This window comes from Balaenoptera ricei, chromosome 4, assembly GCF_028023285.1.
Source record: "Balaenoptera ricei isolate mBalRic1 chromosome 4, mBalRic1.hap2, whole genome shotgun sequence".
Classification (NCBI taxonomy): Eukaryota; Metazoa; Chordata; class Mammalia; order Artiodactyla; family Balaenopteridae; genus Balaenoptera; species Balaenoptera ricei.
Window position 1 is genome coordinate 160,833,214 of NC_082642.1, and position 25,278 is coordinate 160,858,491.

The following is a 25,278-nucleotide window of genomic DNA, read 5'->3' on the forward strand; positions in this document are numbered from 1 at the left end:
GCTTAGGCTGGAGAGCCAGCAGGGGCAGAGGGAGGGGCTGCGAGCCGCTGTCAGGAGGGTCCAGGAGAAGCCCGCTGGCCGGGGCCTGGGGAGGTGGTGGTGGAGGATGGGTAGATACGAGAGGTGCCTGGAGGGCGCCCGGCTTGGACCAGGCCAGGGGCTTGGCCTCTAGGCCAGGAGAGGGTGAGGCCGGTGCTGTCAGTGCCGCAGGGATACCCAGCAGGATGCCTTGGGTGGGGGGTGGTAGGAGAGGGGTGTGGAGAGGCCCAGAGAGTCTACGCTGCAGACACTGCTCAGGGGTCAGGCAGGAGATGAACCCGGATCAGGAGGTGGCAGTGGGGAAGGAGGGGGGCGAATCCAGAGGGCTTAGCAGAGGTACTAAGCCAAGGGCGATGGCACTGGGGCCCTTGGTTTTGACGGCACTGGGGCCCCTGTTTACTGCACACCATGAGGGGACCAGATCCAGGGAAATGCGAGTTTACTTTAAGAGGTCGATGTGAGGGGCTCTGGTTGCCTGGAGAGGCCTGTGGGTGGTCTGAGGAGTGGACCCCTTTCGCAGCTGCCTGGAGGAAGGATCTGGGTCCTGAGGTCAGGCGGTCAGCTGGGGGTTGGGGAGCAGTGGCCTGCGGAAATGGAAAGGGCCAGACCGAACTCCCAGAGCTGCGGGGGGCGGGTGGGGGGCAGCTGGACCTCCAGCAGGGGGAGGGGCCTCCTGGGCCAGGTCTTGGAGGCAGGAGCGCCAGAGCAGACACCTCGTGGGGCGCAGGGCCCATCCCCTGGGGGGTTTCTGGAGTGCGCGCAACGTGGGGAGTGGGCCGTGGGGAACGTGACCCTTCTGGGCCCCAAGCCCGTGGAAGCAGCGAGGCCGGATGGGCTGCCACGACGCGGCCACGGCGCCCACGAGGCTGGGCAGGAGAAGCCCGGCTCCCCTTTCCTCCATCCGTCGCCCCCTGGCGAGGAACGTCTTTGTTTAAATCGCCCGCCTTCCTGCTGCCCCATCGGACTCAGGGCCTGAGGACGAATCCCCTGGTTACGGTCACCTTCCCGAAGAGACGCCGGGCTGGACACACTGCGTGTCCCTGGACCTTGCCCCGGTTTGCAGCCCGAGACCCCAGGTGCCGCCTTGGGCAGCGACAGGGGCACCTCTTCCTGAGGCCGGGGCTCGGGCCGGCCACGCTGCCTGGGAACTGGGGGTCGGGGGAGAAACACTGCGGCTGCAGCGCAGCGGTGCTAGGACCCGGGGAGCGGCCCTTGGTCGGGTTCCGGGTCCGCACCCCGCCCCGCGCAGGGTTTACTCCGCGCCAGGCCCTGCCCCCTGCCCGGCCCCCTTCCCGCCCACTGCCCTGGCCCGTCCTGCCCCCTGACCAGCTCCGCCCCCGCCCGCCCTCCGCCTGGTCCCCGCGGCGGTCAGAGCGCGGCCGGCCGAGCCGGCGCACCGCGGCGGAGGCGCAACATACCGCGGCACAGACGGTCCGGCCCGCCGAGCATGGCGCCGAGGTGCGGGCCGCGCGGTGCCGGGGACGGGCGGGGGCAGCGGGGGCTCACGGGCGGGGGACGGGGGCGCGCGCGGTACCCTAACCTGTGGCCTGTGCCCGCAGGTGGCCCTGGCTGCGGCCGCGGCGGCGGCGCCTCCTGGACTTGCTCGCCCCTCTGGTCCTGCTGCTCGGGGTCAGCGCGGCGTCCGCAGAGCCAGGTAAGACCAGCGGGGACGCGAGAGTGCTCGCACCTGGCCCGCCCGCCTCCGGCCGCACTTTGTGCGGGACTCTGGCAGGTCCCAGGCGGCGACGTCCTCACCCCAGCCCATCTCGGCTTCGGTCCCGGAGGCGGCCCGGCTCTACCCACGCGCGCAGGTGGCCCGCGGGGGGCGGTCGGAGGGTGGACGGGGTCGGGCCGGGGCCGTGTGCCCGAGCGTCCCGCGACGGCCATTCATTCCTCGACTGCAGGGGTTCGCGCCACCTGGGCGCGCCCGGGACTCGGGGAGCGGGACGGGCTGGGGATGGTGCGGGCCAGCTGCGTCCTGAGACCCTCGTGTCGTGACCAAACTTCGGCGACTCTGCGGGGAAGTTGGTGCGCTAGACGGACAGCGCTGCGGGCCGAGGGCCAGTGAGGTCCCGGAGCCGAGGTCGTGGTGACGGCCGTTACACGCACGGTGGCTCGGAGACGCCCGGGCATCCGAAGCCTGACCGCGGGCCTGTGTCGCCGTCACCGGCCTGGTGCCTCCCAGCGCCTCTGGGCCCCAGCGTAACCGCGCGCGGAGTCCAGCAGGTCTCGGGGAGGACGGTGCGGTGCGGGGCGCAGCAGTGTTGTTTCCAACCTGTTGAGGCAAAACTGCCCAGGTTTCCCCGGGGCCAGCCTTTGTGCGCCGCCCCGGCCGCCAGGCCTCTGCCCCCGCGCCCGCCGCGGTGTCGGGTTGCGCGCGGTCCCTTTGATGCGGCCGAGCGCCGAGCAGCCGCCGGGTAAACAATGCGCAGGGGTCCGTTGTTTGGCGGCGCCCGCCCGCCGCTGCTCCCGCGTGGACCGCAAACTGTGGTCCGGAAGGCCGTTCTGACCGCGCTGAAACTTCCTCTGCCCCCAGCTCCTGGGACCCCATTCCCAACCACGCGGCGGCCCACGTCCTCTTCCCAACCGGCCCAGCAAGGGCCCGGGAGGAGGCGGTGGAGGTGCCAGACCCGAGGGGAGCCCTCGCCCGCGAAGCGTAGGTGCTTTATCACAGGTGGAAATAGACTGCCTGCCCTGACATCCGTCCCTGGCAGCCGGCTCCCCGCGGCCAGAGTGACTGCTCGCTGTGGTCAGCACAGCCGTCGCACACCTGCTGCCACAGCTGGGGGGGGGGGGTCGCTGGAGGGAAGTGTTCTGGGGAGAGAGCCATAATAATTTGTTTCATTGTTTCCAGTCGGCTTGGTCATCGTTAAACGGCAGCACAGACCTTTTAAAAAAGTAACCACCTCATAAATAGATGTGCGGAAAGCACCTGTTTGTAGTGTAGCAGATAACGCCTCAGGTATTTGGGTTAACTCTGGGGGTGGGGCACTTAGGGAGTGCTTGTCCTTATAGGGTTCTGTGGTCCCCGGGGTTCCTGGGGTTCTTATGACTGCCGGGGACCACGTCGTGGCTTCAGGGGCCATCCCCTCAGACATGGGCAGGAATGCGTAAGCCTGAAGGCTCTTTTATAATTATGTCTAGTCGGGAAAAGGAAAGACACTGAAGCATCCACACCCCAGCTTATGAAACTTTGTAATCAAGGAGAGGAAGTCAAGGGTGTTGACTTTGAGCCTCACGGAGAAGAAAAAATCAAATGTTGTGTTCGGGAGCTTGGGTGAGATGAGATCTCTAGGTGTTCAAGTTAATGCAGACTCTGGGGGTGGTGGGTGGTGGAGTGACAGTTCAAGAAATGGTGGTTTTTTTTTAAATTTATTTATTTTATTTATTTATTTTTGGCTGCACTGGGTCTTTGTTGTTGTGCGCGGGTTTTTTCTAGTTGTGGCGAGCAGGGGCTACTCTTCCTTGTGGTGCACGGGCTTCTCACTGCAGTGACTTCTCTTGTTGCGGAGCATGGGCTCTAGGTGCACGGGCTTCAGTAGTTGTCGCATGTGGGCTCAGTAGTCGTGGCTCGCAGTCTCTAGAGCGCAGGCTCAGTAGTTGTGGCGCACGGGCTTAGTTGTTCCGTGGCATGTGGGATGTTCCCGCACCAGGGCTCGAACCCGTGTCCCCTGCATTGGCAGGCGGATTCTTAACCACTGCGCCACCAGGGAAGCCCTAGAAATGGTGCGCTTTATCTTCTGTCCTGCCACGTGGCTGCAGTGGGGGTTTGCCGTAGTCTCAGGTCCCCCAGAAGGAAGGGAGCCCCTTGCAAGGTGCCTAACAGAATGTGCTCTTTTTGTTCCCCGGAGCATAAAGCAGGAAGCACTCTCAGCAGGGCTTGTGTGCCGCCCGCCCCTCCCCCGTGCTGGGAGAACACAGGCTCCTTTCCCTGCTGGGACCAAGTCCCCTTGGAATGGGATAATAATTGCCTCTCTAGATGTTGGAGAAGAGCAAAAGTATGTGAACGCCTGACTTAGCAGGGGCTCAATTTGTTCTAGAAACGCTTCAAAATTACCCTTGGGAGTCAAAAACTTTAGCCCCGTTTGCTGATTTGAACATTTTTTTCTGACCCCAAATGATGCATTTTCCCGAGTCTGTCTCTGGGCTGTACTTGACCAAAAAAATAAATAAATAACGACTTCTGCTGTTTTGTTTAAGCTTGGCCGCTGTCCTTCCGACGCTCTTGAATGGCATCGTGTGCTTTCCCCCATAGCCAGAGACCTGGGGGGACCTTGGCTGGGCGGGCTTACGAGCCTGGAGGCTCGGTGCTACCTGTGGTCCCCTCTCCCGGAGGAAGTACCGGAGTCACATGTGCTAAGGTGGCGTCTGCCCATGGATCATTCCTTCAGGGCTGAGGAAGAAGGACCTCGCCCTGTGGACATTTGCAGGACGCCTGTGGCCACGCCAGAGCCCTAGGCTTTGAGTCGTCTTGTCTCTGGCCCCTCCCACATGTGACTTCGGGCTCAGGCTCCGTCAGCTCCCTGCACACCCCCGCCCCCAGACCTGCGTGTCCCACCCTTTCTCACCACTAGGGTCCATCAGTGGGTCCAGGTCTCCGCTGATGGCCGTGGTCCTGCCTCCCCCCAACTCCCTCGGTGGGCCTGCAGGGTTTAGGCTTGAACAGGACATGGCCAAGACCCTGTGGGTCCCCGTGTCCGGGGGCGCCTGTCATCCTGGGGTTCACGGGCACCTGGTAAGTGATCTAAGCAGAGGGTAGGAACTTCTGTCGAGGCAGGCTCGTTTGGAGGGGCAGCACAGATGGGGAGTCTTCAGGGTTCAGGAATAAGACCTCTAAGGTAGTCTTGAATTTCAGCAAAACTTGTTTTTCAAGGCACTCTTGTTTTCCTTTAAAAGAAGGAGGAGGGGGAAGGTCCTTGCAAGGAAACCTAGAAGGAGAGAAACTGACTCCTGAGCTGTCCAGAGCTCGGGGGGCCTAAAGGGCCTGCCCCACCCGCCCTGCTTCACCCTGAAAATACAGCTGCGCGTGCACTCAATGAATGCGCACACACACGTGCACACACAGATGTACACACGTGCACATGCGTGCACACACTCGCTCTCTCCCCACCAGAGTGCCTGGTCTCTCTTCAGCCGGGTTGTTGAAAACGTCATGGCGCTCCGTGGGTGACGGAATGGGACAAGACCCGTCTTCTGACACGATGGCCAGCGGACTTCCCTCTCTCATGGCCTGAGCACTGCGGGGAAGGGCCGGTCAGTGGAGGGGTGGGTGAGGGGAAAGCGGGTCTTGCTGCAGCCGTGGCTGACGAGCAGCCCCCAGGCCCGGCTCTGTCTGCAGTGGCTGGCCTATGCCCCACGGCACATGCCCGTCTGCAGTCCTGGTCGAGGCGTGGCCACCCCCGTGCCGGCGAGGGTCGGACCACAGATGGCACACTCTAATCTCAGCTCTCTGCTCGGAGGCTTGGAGGCTCTGGGTTAGCTGTCATCTGAGAGAGAACCCCGAAACGGCGGCCCCTCTCCCCAGAACACAGCTGGCCAAGCACCAGCTGTCTGATGTCTGGGTAGAAGGTGGACATTGCAGGATGTGACATGTGAAACTACCCGAAACTTGATGCTGTTGGCGGGAGGGAGGGATATATTATTGGGAAAATTAAAATATATGTTTGGCACGCTCATAAGATGATTGCATTTGATACATTTTGACGGCAGGGGCCCAGAAGGACAGTGAGAACGTTGTGGGAGGTGCCTGCAGTGTGCCCTGGGTCCCCACAGCTCTGCTCCCTTGCCAGGTCACGTGGCTTCTCTGGACCCCGCGCCTCCCATCCCTGATGGCTTAGGGTCTGGGATGAGCTCTCTGCCAGGCCCGGCTCCTTCCCAAGAAGGACTGGGCCTCTGAGCCCCTCCCTGCCCTCCTGCCAGTCTTGGGAGGAGCACTGGGGTGGTGGGCGCTGCCTTGGTTTCCTGCTCTAACCCGGGGCGGGAACAGCCCCTCCCCCCCGTCTGGGTGCCCTGAGCAGCAGGTGGTTGCCTTGTGAAGCTCCTCACAGCACCTGTGTATGACGTGCCTTGTGTTGGATGCTGCTCGTGGTATCTCCACCCGTGTCCGGGACCTCGCACCGTCCCCTGCATCCCTCGGGGATGCTTGGTGGAGACAGGGAGCTTTCTCTGTCCCGCTCCCCAGCACTGCCCGGTGCCGGCAGGGTGTGGCTGGGTGACGTGGGCTGGCCCTTGGGGTCATGTGTTCGATTGGCGGGTCTGGGCCGTGCAGAACGGCTGTCAGAAGGAGCTTTAGATCACGGATGTGCTGAGTCAGACGAAACTTGGGGGCCGCAGGGCAGTGTCTGTGCTCCGCCTGCCGGCCTGCAGGGGCGCGTCCTACCCCCACCCCAGCTCCTCTGGCAGAGACAAGCCCCGGCACGGCCTCCTGGCTGTCTTCAGCGAGTGCCCAGGAAGGAGGACTTGTTCACAGGCCGGTACACCTTTCTGGAATTCCATGCTGGCAGACGGGGACCCTCCCGGGCTGATGCACCGTGACGAGGCCGATGGCACAGGGCAGGGGCACCCAGCGCTGAGCTGGGGTGATGGGCGGGGCTCTTGGCCACCCCTGGTTTCTGCAAGACCAAGAGGCTCTGTGGTGGGTCCAGCTGGCCCAGGCACTGGCCACGGGTCAAGGTTGACCTTTACAGGGTGTTTCCCCACAAAGGACATGAGACCAGAGCCAAAGGCTCGGGGATGAGGCTGCAGGGCGAGGGGATGGAGCCTGTGTGACCAGAGCTTGGTGGTGGGTTACAGTGACAGGGCCTGAATGGAAACTGCAGAGACCACGCACGTGCTTTTGATGGACTGGTGTTGGTGGTTTTCGTGGAGCCCGGACGGAACATCTGCAGATATTGCATGTTACTGATTTATTTTTTTATTCATTCAGTCATTCATTTAAGTTTGGTCCGAAGTACTCGTTTCTACTTTTTGCACTGTTCCTTGAGTAGATTCAGAATTAGGCACGGTCAGGCCTCCTTGTTTTGCATCCAAGCTCAGAAATCTTGGAGACGGTACCAGGCTCCGGCAGCTGGGTCTCCTGTTTGCACAGAACCTGCTGGCACAGGCTGTTCTCAGTGAGCATGAGAGGCGCCCTTCTGCTTTGGGGAGACTTGAGCCGATGCGAAAGCAGTGCCTGGAGGGCACATCCCAGCAGCGGTTGAACCGCATCTTGGTGCCCACCGTGCAAAAAAGGAAGCTTCTCTCATCCTGGAAACGGGGAGGGCCCGGGGAAGAGCACCGACCCAGCTGCTGGGAGCTGGAGGCCGAATGCATCTCTGCTGGGGCCTGCATCCAGACCCCCGCATGGCCTCTAGGGCGAAGGGACACCTTTCTTCCCCGTTTCCATTTAGGCAACCAGGGGACTTCATCCTGGAAGGGAAACCGTGATTTACGTGGGTGCTGCTGCTTTGACAGCGTGAGGCGGGAAGATTCTCCCCCTCCCCTTGCAGTCGGGAGGGCAGGGCCACGGGAGGAGGGGGTAATGTTCCGCAGGCCGACCGAGCGCCTGATGCAGGGAGGGCCTGAGCCCCTGAGGTGGCCCTGCCTGCCCCTGAGCTGCCCTGGACCAGCCAGTTGGCCCATGGAACCAGGGTCTCTTCCAAGCTGGGGCTCACGCATCTGGGGCCGGGGGTCGGGGTTCGCATTAGAGGAGAACTTGGGAAGGCGTTCCTTTCGCCCCGGCTGGTCCGGGGCTGGGAGGTGGTGAGTGGTGAACCCAGCCACCTGGCCCCTTGGTCCATTGACTTCCTCTTTCCTGAGTCATTTTTGAGCACCTCTGTTTGTGCCCTGCCTGCCCCAAACAGGAAGGTAAACAGCAGTGTCCCTGGGGTCTGTCCCTGTCCCCGAAGGCAGGGCAGACCGTTATGTCCCCAGCAGGCCGAGAGCATCCACTCTGGGGTCCGGGCTGCCTATCTGGGGAGGCCCCGTGGCAGTGCTGGGGCTGAGTGTGGGGGGGGGGGGCTGTGGTTGGGACCTTCGGGAGGGGTGTGGACATCCCTCCAGATGGATATTAGTTCCGTGCAGCTTTTCAGCCCAAACCGCCAGGGCTGGGCACTGTCACTTTGAAAATCCTGCTAATCTGATAAATGGAGAAATACCACTTCTGTGCTCTATTTTGTGAGTTTCCGTCCAGTGAGGGAGCAGGTTCTGGAGTGTTATTTGGCCTTCGCATCTCTCCTTGCTCTGACATCCATCCTCTGTCTCTGCGCTGTCTTCCGCCTTGTCATGCCTGCCTATGGTGTCACCTCCTGGGGGGCATATTTGGCATATTTTCTAGTTTGTGGGCAGGCTTTAATTGGGAACGTGTAATTTCTTAAAGCAGGGTGTTGTTTTTTTCCCTTATTTTTATGGCCTTTTCCTGTAGAGGTAGGACACGCGTGACGATCGCAGCTCAGGGACAGCGGCCTGGGCTCATCTGCATTGCAGGGGTGATGTGGGGGTCGGGAGAATTCAGAGAGGAAAACTGCGCGCGCCAGCAGGCAGAGTGCTGGGGGGCCACGTGCTGCATGTGGCTCTTATTTTCTTTACTCGGCTTTGGTGGGCGTGGAGTTAGAGCTAGTCCTTGCAGAAAACAAGCATGGAGTCACTAAATCGTGGTCTGTTACAGCTGGCGGGCAACCTAGCTGGCCACTTTGTGTTTGTGGATGGGACACCATCTGCTATGTGGGTTGAGAGCCCAGGCTCCAGGTTTTAATTCCAGCTTTGCTTCTGAGCGCTGTGTGACCTTTGGCAGATTCCTCACCGTCTCTGTGCCTCTGGTCTGTAAATTGGGGAGGGCAGTGGGGCTCTGTGGGACTGAATAGGGCATTCCTGCAGGGAGCTTCCTGGGATGTGTCCCGACAACTCCTCCTTGGGCTCTGGGGAACACCATCGGAAATGGCCTAAGCCACCCGTCAGGGCGAGGCCTGGAAGGAGGGCCTGGTGAGCACCAAGAACAGGAAGTGGGTCCTCGTGACCAGAACACAGTTTTTGTGCTTCTTACTTGGCCATGGGCTGCGCCTGCTAAGACGATCATGTGTTTTAGACAAAGCAGCCCACTCACGCCCGCAGCTCCGAAGTCCTGAAAGTGTTCTGGGCCCGGGTGCCCGCGTGGTCTCGCCCACCCACGTGTCCCGTGGGGGTGATCCAGGGATCGCAGACCTGCCTCTGCCTGTTGGATCTTGTCACGAGGCTGCTGTATTTTGAAAAACTCTCCCGCTGAGATTCCACGGAGCCTCTTGTTCTCTGCGAGCCAGGCCGGTTCCTGGGGTTCCCGGATTGAGGCCCTGTCTGTGCTGGGAATCTGAGCTCAGCCTGATGGGGTGTCGTCCGGGCAGCGCTTGCTCAGAGGACAGCAGACAGGACGGCGTCCTTTCTGTCCTCTGTCACCCCAGCCTTCCAACCAGAATGAAGGGAAGCCACCCTTGATCCCGTCCACGCTCACCTTTGGGGTCTCCCCACCTGGGGTAGACCCGCTCCCTCTCCAGCGGCTCTACCCCAGGCCGCCAGGCACCGCCCACAGGCCCAGCTCAGACCCTCCTTCCCCTCACACGAGGCCTGAGGGCTTTGAAAGGCAGGCCCCTCAGGAGAGGGCGCAGCTAGCCCATTGGTGGAGCTGGGAGAGGCTTTTTCTACCATAAATGATTATTTCAATTAGACAGCTTTCCTTCTGCCGCCCTGGGCGTGTCCACACCTGGCCCTGGGCCACCTCTGCTTCTCATCCTCTTGCCCCTGGAGGGGAGGACGGCCCTTTCTGAGCCCAGGTGCCCCTGCAGGGCCCGGCCCTCCTGCCCCACTTCAAGGTTCTGGCTGTCGCTTTGCTCACTTCTCTGGGTCCCAAGGCTGACCCAGGGTTGCGGGCTTACCATGCTTCCGCACCGGCGGGTAGTGTTGGCAGTGACCTCTGCTTGTCTTGGGTCCTCACATCTTGGCCTTGTCCCCCCGTGGCACCGGGGGACCCATCTTGGTCCAGGTCACCGGTGTCCTTGGGGCAGCCAGGACCTTCCTGTTTTCTGGCTAACATGAGCCTCCATCCCCAGGGGACTCGGGCCCAGCCGGCGCTGACTCAGAATCTGCCATGCTCTGCTGTTTCTTCATAACCTTATATTGTGGCAATAGTTAAGAATGCCGCGGAGGTTTGGAAACCAGAAAGAAAACCCACCCATTCCAACACAGTCTTTACTGTCAGTGTCGGGGAAATGGGACATCTTAAACGGACCTGGGCTGCCCTCCCTGCTGACTCCACTCCCGGCCTGTGTGGACAGCCCCTCTGGGTGCAGAAGCCTCAGGGCCCCCGGAGAGCCAGCCGCAAGCTGGTCTGCTTCCCAGATGGGAAAACATCCCCACCCCACCGCCCACTCCTGGATGGCCAGCTGGCCTCCCAAGCACCTAACTTCCCCACATTTAAGAACCTAGACAACCCCACCTCCCAGCGTTTAAACTTTTTCTTCCCATGGCATATGGTCTGCTGAATGTCAGCCCCCAAAGACCTCCCCATCCTGATCCACAGGACCCGTGAACGCTGCTTTACGTGGTAAAAAGGACTTTGGGTGGGATTAGGCTCTTGAGCTGTGGAGATTACCCTGGATTATCCCGGTGGGCCTACATGTAATCCTAGGGTCCTAAGAAGGGATGGGGGAGGCCAGAGGGTCAGGTCAGAACAAGGAGACGTGGCGATGGAAGCAAAGGTTGAGGGAGAGATTGGAAGATGCAGGAAGGGGCTACGAGCCGAGGAACACAGGCGGCTTCTAGATGCTGGAACCAGGGACTGGGTCCTCCCCGGGGCCTCCGGAAAGGAGCACAGTCGTGCCGACACCTGGGTTTTGGGCCTCTGGCCTCCAGAACTGTGGAGCGCAGCTCGTGTGGTTTCCAGCCCCTGACTTTGGGGTCATTTTCTCCAGCAGCTGCAGGAGACTGTGCAGCGTGTGGCTAGGTCAGCGGCAGGGGTGGAGTCATGGTGACGCAGATCCCCTCGTTGGTAAAGTGCTGCTTCTCGACAGTGTGAAACCTCTGATGCATTCAAAGGCCTTGGGACCCCCACGCCCTTTACAGGGCCCCTGAGTGCCCTTCCGGACCCCCAAGTCCCGAGGGTCGACTCCCCGTCCTGCGCACCCAGCACCCTGGGCTGGGGACTCTCTGTGGAGAGGTTAGAGGGGCCCCATCCTAGGAACCTCTTAGGGCTCAGCGGGACCCCATTCTCAGGCCCCAGAATGACCTCCGCGTGTCCCCGGGTGGCACCAGGAGCTCCGACGTGCTGGCTCTGGGCTCCGACAGGCTGATGGAAGCTTGAACGGGGGAGGGAGGTGGGCGGACAGAGGGCAGGTGAGCGGGGCCAGGGCAGACGTCGGGACGCCCGAGAGTGCCTGGACGGGCCTGTGGGCAAGGGGACTGTGTGTGGGGGGGGTTTGTCCTGGGACTCTCTCCGGCAGGGCCCTCGCAGGGCAGGGGCGGGTGTTATCGTCCACAAGGTCGGACAGCAACCCGCTCTGTTCTGTTTTTGGAGAATGAGGCAAGTGGCACAAAAGCACATTCCCAGAAAGTGCCAGTTCTGCCTAGTGTCCTGGCGTGTTGCAGAAAGGGTTTATAAAGTAAAGCTGACCAGTTGCCGAGCAGGTGGACAGTACTCAGTACTCGTGGAACGGACCAGTGCTTGTCAGCCTCCAACCATCTTGGGTGCTGGCTGGACCTTCAGTTATCTGGGTGCTGGGTGGACCTTCAGTTATCCGTATGCCGGGTGGACCTTCAAGTTAGCTGGTGCTGGGTGGACCTTCAGTTATCCAGGTGCCGGGTGGGCCTTCAGTTATCCGAGGTGGACCTTCAGTTATCTGTGCCAAGAGACTTGATGGCCGGTGGGAACTGGTGGCCAGACTTGCTTCGCTTATGAAAACGGCCAGACTGGCCCATCTGTGAGGTGGCTCCTGACGTGCAAACTACATCTTCATTTGCCGTCACGTACTGCATGTTGTCACCTCTCCTCCGGCACAGGGACCTTTCTCAGACCTCACGCACTCAGGGAGAGCCGGGACGTCCGGGCAGGGCGTGTGGCTGAGAGCTCAGCCTGGCTCCCGCAGGCCTGGCTTTGTACCTTCTGGGCGGCCAGAGACGGAGCCCGGGGTGGCGGGCAGCCGGGAGGGGTTGGGGGCTGTGCCCGGGACCCTTGGGTGCAGTTTGCTCTTGTTCCCGTCCCCCGACTCCCAGAAGTGGACGGGCCCCCCGCCTCAGGCCCTCTGTAGGCCATCTCAGGAGCGGCCAGGGCTGGCCCAGCCCAAAGGTCACTTCCTCAGGGGACTCTGCGGGGAGGCTGTGCAGCTCCCCCCCAGGGTCATGGGGCAGAGGAGGGGCAGGGCACATGTCTCTGCTCGGATTCAGAAATGCAGGGCCTTTGGCGGCAGCGTCGTCCATCATGGCTGGTCACCCTGGTCTGTTCAGTCCCAGCCGAAGACCCTGCTCACCAGGTCTCAGTGCAGGTTGTACTGGGTTTTGAATCCTAACTAGCTAGTAGGCAATGGGGAGTTGGATTCTAAAGCCGCAGCCCTCACCTGCCCACTGGATTGGACATCAGCCCCGCCCCCCATCCCCCTTTCCCCGCGTTTCCCCAGTTACGTGCGAGCATCCCTTGGGAACGATCCAGGATCGAAGCTTCCAGGGGCGCCGGCTCACTCTGAGTCTCAGGTGTGTGGAAGCATCTGATTTGACCTTTGCCTTTCTCTTCTACAGAAACAACCCTCGTGCCTTAATGTGCTTTTACTAAAGGGCCTTTTTGAGTGACGAGGAGTGTCTCCTGTTTTCCTGGCTCAGGACATGCATGTTTGCGGAGCCACTTCTTAAAGGGCAGCCCTGGGCCTGAGCTTCTGGGAGACCCGGGTCACGGAGACGGGGGTGGGATCCGCGGACATCCCTTCCTTGTGCCGTGGTGTCCCGAGCGGACTTCGACCTATCAGCGGTGACGGTCGCTCGCTGTGACTGCCCGAGCTTCGGGGCGCCCCGTTCTCTTTCCCTGTGCCTGTTAACCAGCCCCCCTGGATGCCCCCCACGCGCCCTTCCGTGTGCCAGGGCCTGGGGTCCCTGCGACCTCATTCTTGGGTGTCCTTGCTCTTCCCCATGGTTCACGGCTCTGGGTCCCAGCCCGGCCGCCCCCCTGTGCCAAGGGGTCTGGGCTGTGCGTCCTGCCCCCCGCCGTCCCTCTGCTCCTTCTTAGTGGTCAACATGCCGACCCTGCCGTTTCGTGAGCCCCGGCTCACCCGGGACCTGGGCGGGAAGACGCCGCACAGGCCGTGGTGTAACCCGCTCTCAGGTAAAGCTGTGCCTCTGTAAGTTGTGGTTGCGTCGGCCCAGGTGAAGCCACACCACCTCCACCCCGGCCTGCGTCACACCCGAGGCCAGGCCGAGGTGCCGCTTTGCGGCCTGTGCCGTTCCCGGGCCGGTGGCTGACTGTGAGGTGGGGGGACGCGCGTGATGGGGGGTGGGGCTCCGGCTTCCGGGGTTGGGGTTGGCTGCTCACACCTGCTTGGGCCCCAGGTGGGTGCACAGGTGCAGGTTGCCCTGACTTCATTCTGCACCAAGCACAGGAGTTTCCCTCTCACGATTCACATCCCCTCCACCTCTGAGCTCTCTCATCGCTCATCGAGGACGTGAGGCCCCTCAGATGAAAGCCCCTTTGTGCGCAGCCTGCAGCTGGCTCCGCCCTGGGCTGGCGCTCACGGCCTGAGCAGGTGCGATGGCCCTCTCACCACAGGAATGTCCCCACGAGGCCCCGCGAACAGCTTCCTCCTTTATTCATGCTGTCAGCTCATGACGTGCGATTTGGGTCCAGTTATATCTGGAGGAGGTCGTGCCGTCGAGACGCTCGTCCAGCACGGTTGCGGCTCCTCCTCGCTCGTATCCCAGCAACAGGATCACGGCTGGCGGGATGGCATTCCTGTAGCCCTGAGAGAGCGGGTTCCCAGTCCGCCCACTCTCCGGAAGCTTCTGGGGCCAGCGGTGGGTGTGGGACCCAGGGGCCTCCGTGGGGGGCTGAGCGCGGCGAGTTCCGTGGTCCTCTGCACACTCCTGCCTTTTACCAGGAAGAGCAGGGCTGCTGATGGCCCGCCTGTGCTTCTCAGCGTGCCCCCCCGCTCACCAAGCTGGCAGGCTGGCCCCTCTCTGCGGCTCCCGACGGGTTCCCCAGCGGCGTCTGCACTGGCGCCTACTCTGTGTTAGGTTAGCTGGTGCCTGTGTGGGTCCCGCTCAGCACACTCTAGGCTCCTTGAGGACAGACGGGCAGATGGAGGGCCTCTGGGTGAGACTGGACTTTGTCCCCGGAAGCGTTGGCAGCCCCGTTTCATCCTTACTGAAATTTACAATCCTGTGCCATGCGCTTAGTGCCCCTTGCGAGGAGACCCGTGGCCCATGTACAAGGACCACCTGTGCATCTGACCCCAGGAGTTGCAGTGGGTGGGCTGAGCAGTAGGAATGGTCCCATCGCAGGGTCAGCAGTAGTCGGACGGGAGGAGGAAGGAGGTGAGGCCGGTGAATGGGGGGTTGAGGTCCGGTGTGCACAGAGCAGCAAGGCTGTGCTGAGTGAGGAAGGGTCCCGACGACTTTACCTCGGAGCAGAGTTCCACGCGGCCGGCAGGGCCTTCCTCCATCTCACTGTCCTTCTGGGGCCTCGGTCAGGGGACGCTCCCTCCTCCCGCTCTGTCACATGGCCCCCGACACAGCCCGGGAGGGGGGGAGGGGTAGGGAGTACAGGGTCCCGAGCACACCCTCCTTCCCGACCACAAGGGGGTGGGTGGAGATTTGAGTGCAGCTCCCGTCTGTGGGCACCAGATCCCTCCGCTTCTGGTGGTGAGACTAGTTTGCAGTTAGCAGATTCCAGAACCACTCACAATGAGAAGCTAGAGTCCCCACATGTGGCTTATTATGCTTTCATTTGATTAGCAACAGTCCCTTCCACCTGGTGATTCCTGCAGGTGCCTCCCACGGGGTTGAAAGGGGTGGGCGCATGGCAGGGAGTGACAGGTGGCGTCTTTGCTCCTAGCTGACCGAGGCTCATGTCATTTTAAGTTCGGCCACGTGCGGGGGGTGCCTTCCTGACACGAAGCCCCAGGTACTGGGCAGCGACCGGCGGGCGCTGGGGCTGGGAGGGCCATCAAGATCTTCTGGGCACCGGACGCCGGGCACCTGCTTGTACTGGAGGAGCGAGAGCTCCGTGCAAATGTCCTCGGCTCCGAGGGCCCTGGGTCACCGGCCTGTGGGACTTCTGGGCGGCTGTGACCCTCACGCCCACGGTGGGGGGGGCCCGAGCCCACCCCACACTCGACTCGGCCCGCGCCTCCTTTCCTTCCACCCGGACAGCACACGCTCACAGGCTCACCCTGAGGTTTAACCGAGTGGCACCCGCACCCCAGGTCAGCTCCTTACAGGCGCGCCGCCCCCATCCCCACCCCCCACACGCAGCTTCCTCCCGAGCTGTCCAGCCGCCGTTCTGCCCCTCATCCTGCAGAGCCTGGGCAGGGGTTCCTTGGCTGGCCACTGGTCCGGCCCGGCCCCCTCTCCCCAGCCCTGCGTCCACCTGGAGGGAAGCGGCTACAGGCCCCTCCGGGCCCCCCACTCCCCACTCCATGCCAGCCTCTCTGTGGCCTGGGAAGGAGATGGTGTCGTGGCCCAAGGGGCACTGGGACTGCCACCCCCACGGGACACCCTCCTGTTTGACACCCTCCTTTGAGTTTCCACCTGCTTCTCCTTCTACCCCTTCCCTGCCTGGTGGACCTCATCTACCCCCTGGACCTGACACCTGCACCTCCACTGCGGCCGCTGACCTTTCCCCTGCCCAGTGCCCTGGGCATCGATGTCTGGCTGCCATCCTCCCCCAGCGCGGGGACCCGAGGCCCCCAGCACCTAACGTCATGCCTGGCGCACAGCTGGGGCTCGTAAACGCTTCCCAGATGCATGGATGGACTTTTGAGGGCTTCAAGAGAATGATGGCTCATGAATTTGGCCAGAGCGCATGGCCGGCCCTGCCTGAGGTCTTGGCGGTGCGGTTTCGCAGGGTGAGGGCCTGGCTTAGGTGCGCAGTTACCGGGGATGCAGAGGCGTTCCTGCGCCCACGGGTCACCAGGGGGTTTGCCCGCTCCTGTGCGGGCTTGGAAGGTGTGCGGACGCTGGGAGCCGTGGAGCTGCAGGAATGGGAGAGGGACGCTGAAGCCCGCGGTCTGGCCCGGCTCCCCTCACCGGCCGGCCACCGCGCTGGATGCTGGGCGTCCGCAGACACGGAGCAGGCGAGTGGGTCCTGCTGCAGGAGGCCAGGCGGCGCCGGGAGGAGCTCGGATGGCTGTCGCGGGGTCGTGAGGCTCACGGGCTGTCCCTGGCCGAAGGGCCGCCGTCCCCACAGGGAGATGGGGGTCTGCGGGGGAGACCCCTCCAGCCTGGAGGGCAGTTTCCAGGAGGTTCGGGAGATCTTAGGGGCCCTGACTTGTGGCCAGCCGTCACTGCTACCTCTTCCTCGTCCTCAGGGCAAATCGAGCTGGGAGATGGGGTCACTGAGCCTTGGGGTCTGACGATGAAGTCTTGCTGGGGGTGGGCGCCTTCGAGAGCTTCCGTCTGTCCTGGGTGTCCCCAGGCGGGACGGAGCATGGGAGGCCAAGGCCGCAGACCGGCCTGGGCACCCTGCCTCGCTGGGTGACCGCCGGTCGCCTCCCCTGAGTCCTGGTCTCCCAGGGGCAGCCTGGGGCCGCCCTCGCTGCCGTGTGGGCACCTCGTCCCGGCCCTGCTGTGGGACCCAGTGCGCGCCGAGCTCCTCAGCCTGAACGCTCAGGCCCCCCTGAGCCCCTCCCCGTTTTTGGAAGAATGCCTTCTTCTCACCCCAGATGTATGGTCGGCAGCTGCGGTGGCACCTTCCCTCCGGCCCCGTGGTCCCCAGGTTGAGCCAGCTCCTAGGAGCCGTCTGAGGACCAGGCTCTGCAGCGCCGTCCCTGTGGGCAGCGGCCGGGTGCGCCCAGCGTCCCCAACCCAGACGTTCCTGCCGCGCGTCTGATTTGGAGTCTAAGGTGGAGAACGCGCGTGAGGCTTGAGAGGGTGGACGGAGGAGGCGCCCCTCCCCGCCGGGGTCTGAGTGCCTGGGGAGCCCATGTCCAGCCAGCCGTTCAGCGGCCCTCTGGCCGGAACCGCCAGGCAAACTGCACTGGGCCTGGGGGAGCTGGGCTGCCCCTGCCACCCTGGTGGGGCAGCCCTGAGGGCCCGGCGCTGGTGCCATGGGGTCGGGAGAGAGTCGCCGCCCGAGGACCCCGGTGGGCCACCTCCTTGTCTGAGCGCCCGCCGTGACCCCCGCGGTAGCACAGCCAGCACCTTACGGGGCAGGGGATGTCGAGTCACCCAGCAGCTGAAGAGCGCGCCCACACCCACTGAGCGCCTCCGTACGGCGGGGTCCTGGCCGTTGCTGGGCTGAGCACACTCGGTGCTGCCCGTGGCGGGCCTGTCAGTCTCGGGGAGTGGGCACGAGAGCCCTCTCGCCGGGAGGCCCTGGAGTGGGCGGGGAGGTGGGCAGGCTGCCGGTCATCACGCCTGGTGCCCAGCTCCGCCGTGTGTCAGCTGCGGGGCCCGGGCGCGTGTTCAGGGGACGCCGCAGCATGGTGACCGCCCGGGGCCGGCCCCGCGCTGGCCTGGAGTTCCCCGCAGAGTGTCACCGGACGGAAGGGACACTCTGCTCCCACTCTCACTTCAGAATGTCCCCGTGTCTCGTGCTGCTCTGGTTGAGAGGGCTCAGGAGGTTGCTGTGGCAGAGCTGGGGCCCATCGCTAACGTCGGCCCCCGAGACCCGGCCCAAGGTGTGGCTCGAGCCCCTCAGTTCAGGGGGCACGGGGGGACTGTGGCTGGATGCCTGTGGTTTCCGCCCTGCACTTTGGAAGGGCAGGGCGCCGTCCTCCACCCGCGGCTCCCTCTGTGGGGCCCACCGCTCACGGACCCCCCCAGTCTCCCACAGGTCTGACGAGGCCCGAGGCTGTTTGTCCCCCTTCCCGCCTGGTGACCTGGTTCCGATTGACCCGGGCAGTCCCCGGAGGGTCTCAGGTTACTGGCCCTCCCTCTAAAGCCCCCTGAAAACCCTGGTGTCACAGCAGGATCTCCAGGAGGTGGCTGGCGCCAGCCCAGGCCTGGGACACTGCCCAGTTCACGGGCGTCCCTGAGGGCCACGGGCAGGGCCTGCGGCCCCCGGTGGTGGCCTGGGCTGGGCCGTCAGGTGGGCCCCGGTAGAACCCGTGCTGATGAAAACAATGACAGCAACAAACCCGAAACTTCCCAGATGCCAGAGGCTGCAGCTGGCTGCTTTCAGTTTTACTGTCACTTTGGGAAGGAATTTAAACTGTGTGACTGTTGGCCTATTGAGCTTCATCCCGCGTGATCCCGTCCCTGCCTGTGGTTTCTCATTTTCTAAACCTCATTTTTCTGCTGTCAGGATCCCCCTGTGCTCTACTGCCTGACGGCCCTGAGGGGCCCGGGCAGGGCTGGTCGGCATGTGTGGGAGCTCGGCTGCCCCCAGGGGCCTCCTGCAGGGGCCAAGGTCCCCCAGGTGTGTCCTGCATCCCTGCCTCCCCCAGCTGTGGCCCTGGTCCGGGCGGCGTGCAGAGCTGGGGCCCCAGACGTGGGGTGCCAGGAAGGAAACGCCCCCGCCTGAGGACTTGGCGTGGGGTGACTGGGGGCCTCTGGGGAACGCCTGCTCCCCACAGCATCCAGGAGGGCTCCTCCCAGGGCCCGAAGGACGTGGCTGTGCGCTGCTGTGAACCTAGTTCTGTCTGACTTTAAACGCTGATAAATTAGGGAGAGAGAGACAGAGACGGAGAGGGACAGAGAGAGAGAGAGAGAAGAGCCTGAGCGTCCAGCTCCAGGCCCCAGGATTCCTGTTCGTCGACGCAGAAACGCAAACATCAGAGCCACCTGCGACTCCCGCGTGGGTGACGCACCTGCTCCTGACACAGCGACATCCTTCTTGCCTGAACGTCGTGGAGCATCGTCTGTGGTTCTGTTCGCCTCTTTAACCTGGACGAGAATCGGGAGGGGCTGAGCGCGCGTCCCCTTGATTTTCCCGCCTTTCTGCAGGCGCCCTGCCCGGCGTAAATGACAGCGAGTGTTCTTAAGCCGCTTGTCTTTGTCTGCGTCTTTCCAAAGCCCTCAGCCTCTTAGGGCCCTGCCCAGGTCAGGCCCAGTGACTGTGTCAGGAAGGGCAGCGGGGGCAGCTGGTGGCTTTCGTTCCCCCCAGACCCCGAGGAGCCTGCAGGTGCCCCGGGAGCAGCAGGGGTGTTGGCTGCACCCTGTGGACCGAGGTGCGTGCCTCTGAGGACGTGGCCTTGTGCCCTCCGTCCCAGCTGGGGGCTGGCCTCGAGGCAGCTGGCGAGGGCCCTGCAGCTTGGGCTCAGGGCTGCCTGCAGCCTTTAGGGTAGGGGTGTCGGGGCAGAGGCATCCGCAGCCGGATGGCCCACGGTGTCCCCGGCCGTGGGGGTCAGCGTCTGAGATGGCGGGGGCAGGGGGGCTTGGCCTGGAGGGCGCGCTCTTCCCGCCTTTTCTGTGCACCGACTGTGCACGGGGCCCGGCGTGTTCCCTGCTGGATTTCAGGGGCCCACATGCCTCCACGAACAGTCCCTACCGTTTCTGCAGCAGCCAGGGCTCTGGGCTCCTGGTGAGCCGCATGGGAGCCCCTGCCTGTCTGCTGGCCGCAGAGGTGACATCCCTTGGGTGATAACTCCGGCATCCCTGGATTTAGGGCTAGGCTTCAGATTTGTGGGTTCCATTGTCTTCTTTCCTGGCTTGTCCTGTCCCCCAGCAGACATGCGCTGCTCAGGCCGACTCTCTGCCTGCCTCCTCACCGTGGCCAGTGGCCCCAGGGCTGCTGGCTGCGGGGGGAGGACCCCAGACCCTGGGAGTTGCAGTCTCACCCACAGTCCCTGGTGGTGGAAGGAGCTGCCGAGGGCCGTGCAGGGAGCTCGGGGCTGAGCAGAGGTAGGATGGTGTGACGGTCTCTGAACACAGGTGTTCCTGAGCAAGCGGGCGTCTCCCGTCCTGCTGCCAGACAGTCCCTGAGGAAGAGAGTGCCCCTTGCTTCATGAGATCTCTTTTTAAAGACCGTGAGTGTGTGCTTGTATGCGTGTGCATATGTGTGAAGGCACGTGCACGTGTGCATGTATGCGTGTGCATGTGTGTGAACGCACGGGCATGTGTGCATGCAGGTGCATGGGTGTGCATGTGTGTGAGCGCAGGTGCATGGGTGTGTGTGTGTGCAAGTGCATGTATGCACACGTGTGTGTGTTAAATGAGGCTGCTCTGGATGGAGCATTCGTAGGGCCGGGTCTGCTGAACCTCCTGGATGCTGTGTGACCATGTGGTGCCCCGAGCGGGGAATGGCCAAGCTTGTCGTCTTGATGTTTCCTCCCGTCTGCTTCCATCTCACTGGAGCTTTCACTTCAGAACGTCCCCCACCCCCCGCCCGCCGTCCCCGTCCCTCTCCTTCCCATGTACGCACACGTTCCCAGAGACTCGGGGCCCAGAGACTCGGGGCCCAGAGCCCCCTCCCGCCCGCGCCTTCTGGGCTGGACCCCAGGAGGCAGGTGCCCCTCGCTCACGGCAGCCCAAGGCACCTGGCTCCTCTGGCCTCTGCGGCAGTCAGAGCCCAGAGCCCACTGCGCCCGTGCCGCTGGGGCGCTGCTTGGTGAGGGCGCCGCACCCTCTGGGCAGGCCCCCGCTTGCCCTGCCCCCACCCAGCGTGATCTCACCTGCCTGCTTGCGTGTCGGGACCCCGCCGGCCGAGCCGGGCATGTCCGGGTGGAGCTAACCACGTTGCACTGGCCCCTTTGCTGGATGGTGGGGTCTGAGTGGCCCGAGTCCCGCTAGGATCTGGGTTCTGATTTCCGCCTCCAGACACGTGGGCCCTGGCTTGTCTGCGCTCAGCTCGGGGCTCGGGGCCGGGCACCCCAGGCCTGACGGGGAAGCAGAGAGGGCACGGCCTTGGGGTGCAGGCTGGCACCTGGGCGATGAGCTCATGGCTGAGCAATGAGGCGTAGTGACTCATGGCCCCGGGGGCCCCCAGGGGTTCTGGCCCCTCTGTGGCGAAGGCTGCTTCTTGCCGTCGTCCCGGGAGCCAGAGGATCCCAGGGCTCCTGGGTCGGAGCCGAGGTGGGCGGATGTGCCCACACCACCTCCCTCACACAGCCCTTCTGAATGTCCCCTCTGGTCCCCCCAGGAGCTCTGAGGGTGCATCTCACCGCGCGGTGCCCCTCAGGGCTTCAGGAGCATGTGGGTGAGCGCGGCTGGGGGCCGTGGATGTGCTGCGTGATGGGGTGGCCTCCCCAGACAGGGGCTGAGGAGACTGGGGGAGGTGGGCCACCCTCACCCACCGGGTGCAGGTGGTGACCGGCTGGGCGTGGCCAGGGCTGGGACTTGAGATCAGGAGACTTCACGACACGGGTGTCATATGCTCTCTCTTCTTTAGTCTTGGGACCAACTAGATTCCTTAACTTTTTTTAACTTTTGTTTATTTATTCACATAGCATTAAAACTAACCATTTAAAGTGAACAATTTGGAGACATTTAGTACATTCACCATGTCATACAACCATTGGCCCTGCAGTTGGAGAACATTCTTGCCATGGAAACCCCGTACCCCCTGGCGGCCACTCTCCCCGCCCAGCGCCCAGCTCCCCCTTGTCTGCTTCCTGTCTCTGGATTCGCCTTCTCTTGACATTTCACGTGGATGGAATCCTACAGCGTTTGTCCTTTTGCGTCTGGCTTCTCTCGCTGAGCATCATGTTTCCAGGCTCATCCACGTTGGAGAGTGTCAGTGCTTTGTGGGGTTTTCTGTTTGTTTTGTTTTAATGGCTAAATGATACTCCGGTGTAGGTCCTTTCACTTTTAAAACATTTTCTTGTGTATCTGAACTGTCTCTGGACTTGGGACTCTGGACTCGCGACTGGCTTTCCCTAAAAGCACCCAGGTTGTGTCTGAGGGTCCTTCTCTTGCGAGTCCCGCGGGAACGTGTGTGCACAGCACCCCGGCGACGGCCTCCTGAGGACCCTCAAGGATGGAGGGGTGTTTTCTGCTCACCAGCGCGGGGCTCGCAAGGCGCGGGCAGGTGGAAGGATGGTCGCTGCGGGGAGCGGCAGAGCAGGTTAGGTGGAGGCTTCCCGCCGGCACGCGTGGCTGGCCCAGGGGTGTCTTCCTTCACGATCCTCCGTCCACTCGTTCGTCCACCCGTGTGCGCAGCGTGGCTGGAGCTGCATCCGGGGGCCTCAGTGCCGGGTCGCCCCGCCCGTGGTCCCTGGTGGGGCTGGAGGCGGCGTCTTCCAGCTTTAAGCCCTGAGCCGATGAACAGGCTTCGAGCAGGCGACCAGGCCCCACAGCCGTGGTGAAGCCCCTGGGAGGAGGGAGGGGGCGGGTGGGGCGGGGAGCGCAGTGCCTCTTGGGCCCAGGTCGCTTTTGTGCAGCCAGGTTCACTGCTGGGTGTCTGGTTCCCCGTCCCCAGCATCTCGAAGGCACTGTCTCAGCACCCCTTGTGAGCTGCGTGGCCGTGACCGCCGCTGTGGGACCTGGGCTGCCGGCGCCCCCTCTCCACCTCCCTGGGCCTGGCTCCCGGGGTGGCTGTGTCTGATCCCCCCGGACGGCCGCCCCCTGTCCCCCCACAAGGGCTCCTGCTGCCCTGCTTGTCGCTTCTACACTGATGCTGGCGGCCGGCGAGCGTCGTGACCGTGAAGTGGGGATGTGGGCCCAGGCGGTCCCGGTTGCATCCCTCCACGTTCAGGGACCCTCCGCGGGGGCTCCCAGCTGTAATCCGAGCGGTGGAAGGTCCCTCCTCAGCTCCAGTCACTTTGCCCCCCGCTTAGGGCAGGCGGCTTGAAGCGATCAAAGTGGCAGGAATAGGGGGGCCTCCCCACCGCTCTGGGGGCCTCAGCCACCTGCCTGGGTGCCTGGGAGGGGGTTCCAGGTGGGGTGCCCCAGGCTCCTGCCCCACCTGGCCTGTGGGAGCTGCAGAAGGGGGCTGGGCCTGTGCAGGGCAGGCTCGGGGGTCGTTCCCGGTGACCCTGGGTCCGGCTCCAAGGCAGATGGAAGCCCAGGAATGTGCAGGCGGCTGGTCCGGGCCTCGGGCCTCGTGGTGCGGCGGGTGAATCTGCTTTCATGTCTAGGCAGAGGCCACACGGAGAGAACTTCTAGGGCCGCAGACCCTTCTGGCAGAGGCCCCAGGCCTGGCCCTTTTATGGCGCAGGCCGTCAGGTCAGCGGGGACTGACCAGCCGAGGAGCTAGGGTCGCCAGGCCCTGCGGCACCGTCACCCTAACCCAGTCATCCTGCACGGCGGGCCTGCCGGACAGAGTGGGCGCCGCGGCAGGGCACCGGAAGGGACCGACACGAACGAGTGGGGAGGCCACGGCCGCCGGCTCCACTGTCTGTGACCTGCGGGGACTGTTGTCTTTTGTCTTCCAGGTGGTTTCTTTGCCAGGCTGGGGCCTGACGTCCCCGGGGAGGTCACATTCCACGCACAGCAGCTTATCTGGGCTGTCCGGCAGCCTGGGAGGCGACCTGAGACAGAGCAGAGCTCTCGCGGGGGCCGAGGGCGGCGGGCATCTCCAGGCACCTCCAGTGAGCGCCTGCTGTGTGCAGAGACCGCGTGCAGCCCCGCCTCGCATTGCTCCCCGCCCGGACCCCCCCACTCAGCAGCCGCGGGGGCCGGGGGGACGCCAGGCCCTGATGGCCCAGAGTGGGGCAGGGGGATGGATCTGATGGGGGTTCCTGCCGCCCCCAGAGGATGGCAGTGTTCTCAAGGCCCCAGTAGTTGTGCTGGGTACGCTTCTGAACCCAACAGAATTCTCCCCGAGGTCTCTGGGAGCCCCCCGGCCGCTCTCTGAGCTTTCAGTGTCTGTTACTTGAGACAGTTTTGGACGCAGGCCCAGGACTAATGCAGAGGCAGATAAGGGCCAGGCAGCCGGCGGGGCTGGACGAGGCCCGAGGTGGACAGAGGTGGACCTTGGAGGAAGGTGAGAAGGGAGGGCCGCCCCAGTGGTGCTCGGCTGGCCCTGTGGGTCCCTGGCAGGAGGTGTTGATGGAAGGCCTCGGGGACCCCACCCTTCTTGTCTTTGAAGACTTGGTCCAGTCAAGTTGCTGTCAGGTTTAAATGGAGCAGATGCCTACCAAGGGCCCAGGTGCCTGCTTCTGAGGGAAGCTGAGGGACTCGGCCTTGGAGGGGGAGGGCATCCTACAGGGCCTGGAGCCCCGGGGATGGGCAGGCCAACCTGACCCTGGGACCCCGGGGAGGAACCCCAGGGACAGAGGGAGCGACCCCCAGAGGTGCCTCTCGTGATCTTGGCCAAGGACCAGCTCCCCCGAGGCAGCCCCGCAGGTTCTGCTGCACCCGTCTCCAGGCTCCTGTGCCTCATGCTCCTTGAAGGGCCTGGAGCAGGTCACCCAGGGCAGGACCCCTCCCTCACACCCCTGGTGGCTCCGCGCTGTGAAGACGTGACGTGGGACCCACTTGAGGTGCCCCTGGGGAGGGCGCGGTCTCATCCCCTCCTGCCCGAGGCTTGCTCACCTCTCCGTGGACGGAAGCTGCACAAATCAGACTGACCCCTTGACTGCTCGCCCGACTTCCAGAGTGATGTCAAATGTGCCGTTGAGGGCCCCCGAGAAACGCCCCCTACAGGGCACCCCGGCCCCCTTCCTGTAATGACTGCGTGAGAAAACGCCAGAAAGGTTCTAAAGAAAAACAGCAGCTTGCACAGATGTTAATCCTCTTTGAAACTTGACTTAACGGCGTAGCCAAAGAAAATAACAACAGCGGTTTCGTTTTGAAAGGGGTCACAGACTCTTTTTAATGTTTGATTTCTTTTGACCTTCTGAGTCTTGTAGAAGAACACGGAGACAGAAACATGTTGAATTTGTTCAGATGTCGGTAGGAAGTCTGGCTGATGAGATGGAACGTTTTGGTTCAATCTTTTAAAATTTAAAAAATGCTTCATTTTTAATAGGTACATTCTGAACAGACTTGAAGGTAGTAGGTTGTCACTACTTGCCAGGTGTGCAGATGGGACCATCCGGTTCCCGAGGGAGAGGGAGACTCAGTGGACGCCCCCCCGGGCACTCCCGGGCTGGGCTACTCCGGGGGCTGGGAGGGCCTCGGACGGCCCAGACGCGCCCCGGCCTTGGCGGTCTTCGGGGCTGGATTCGGGTTCACAGGCCCCTTCCCCAAGGCCTCCGTGGCCTCCTCACGGGTCCT

General features: G+C 63.1%; 1 protein-coding gene across 2 annotated transcripts in view; it reads left to right on the plus strand.

Moving 5' to 3' along the window:
* The first annotated feature begins 1,388 nt into the window (after positions 1-1,388).
* COL18A1 (collagen type XVIII alpha 1 chain) overlaps positions 1,389-25,278 on the plus strand; it is a 92,650-nt gene continuing 68,760 nt past the window's right edge. For both annotated transcript variants that reach the window (XM_059921725.1, XM_059921726.1), the window contains exons 1-2: positions 1,389-1,497; positions 1,599-1,693. In XM_059921725.1, the coding sequence (XP_059777708.1) occupies positions 1,487-1,497; positions 1,599-1,693 (106 nt within the window). In that variant the 5' untranslated portion in view covers positions 1,389-1,486. The remainder of the gene's footprint in view (positions 1,498-1,598; positions 1,694-25,278) is intronic.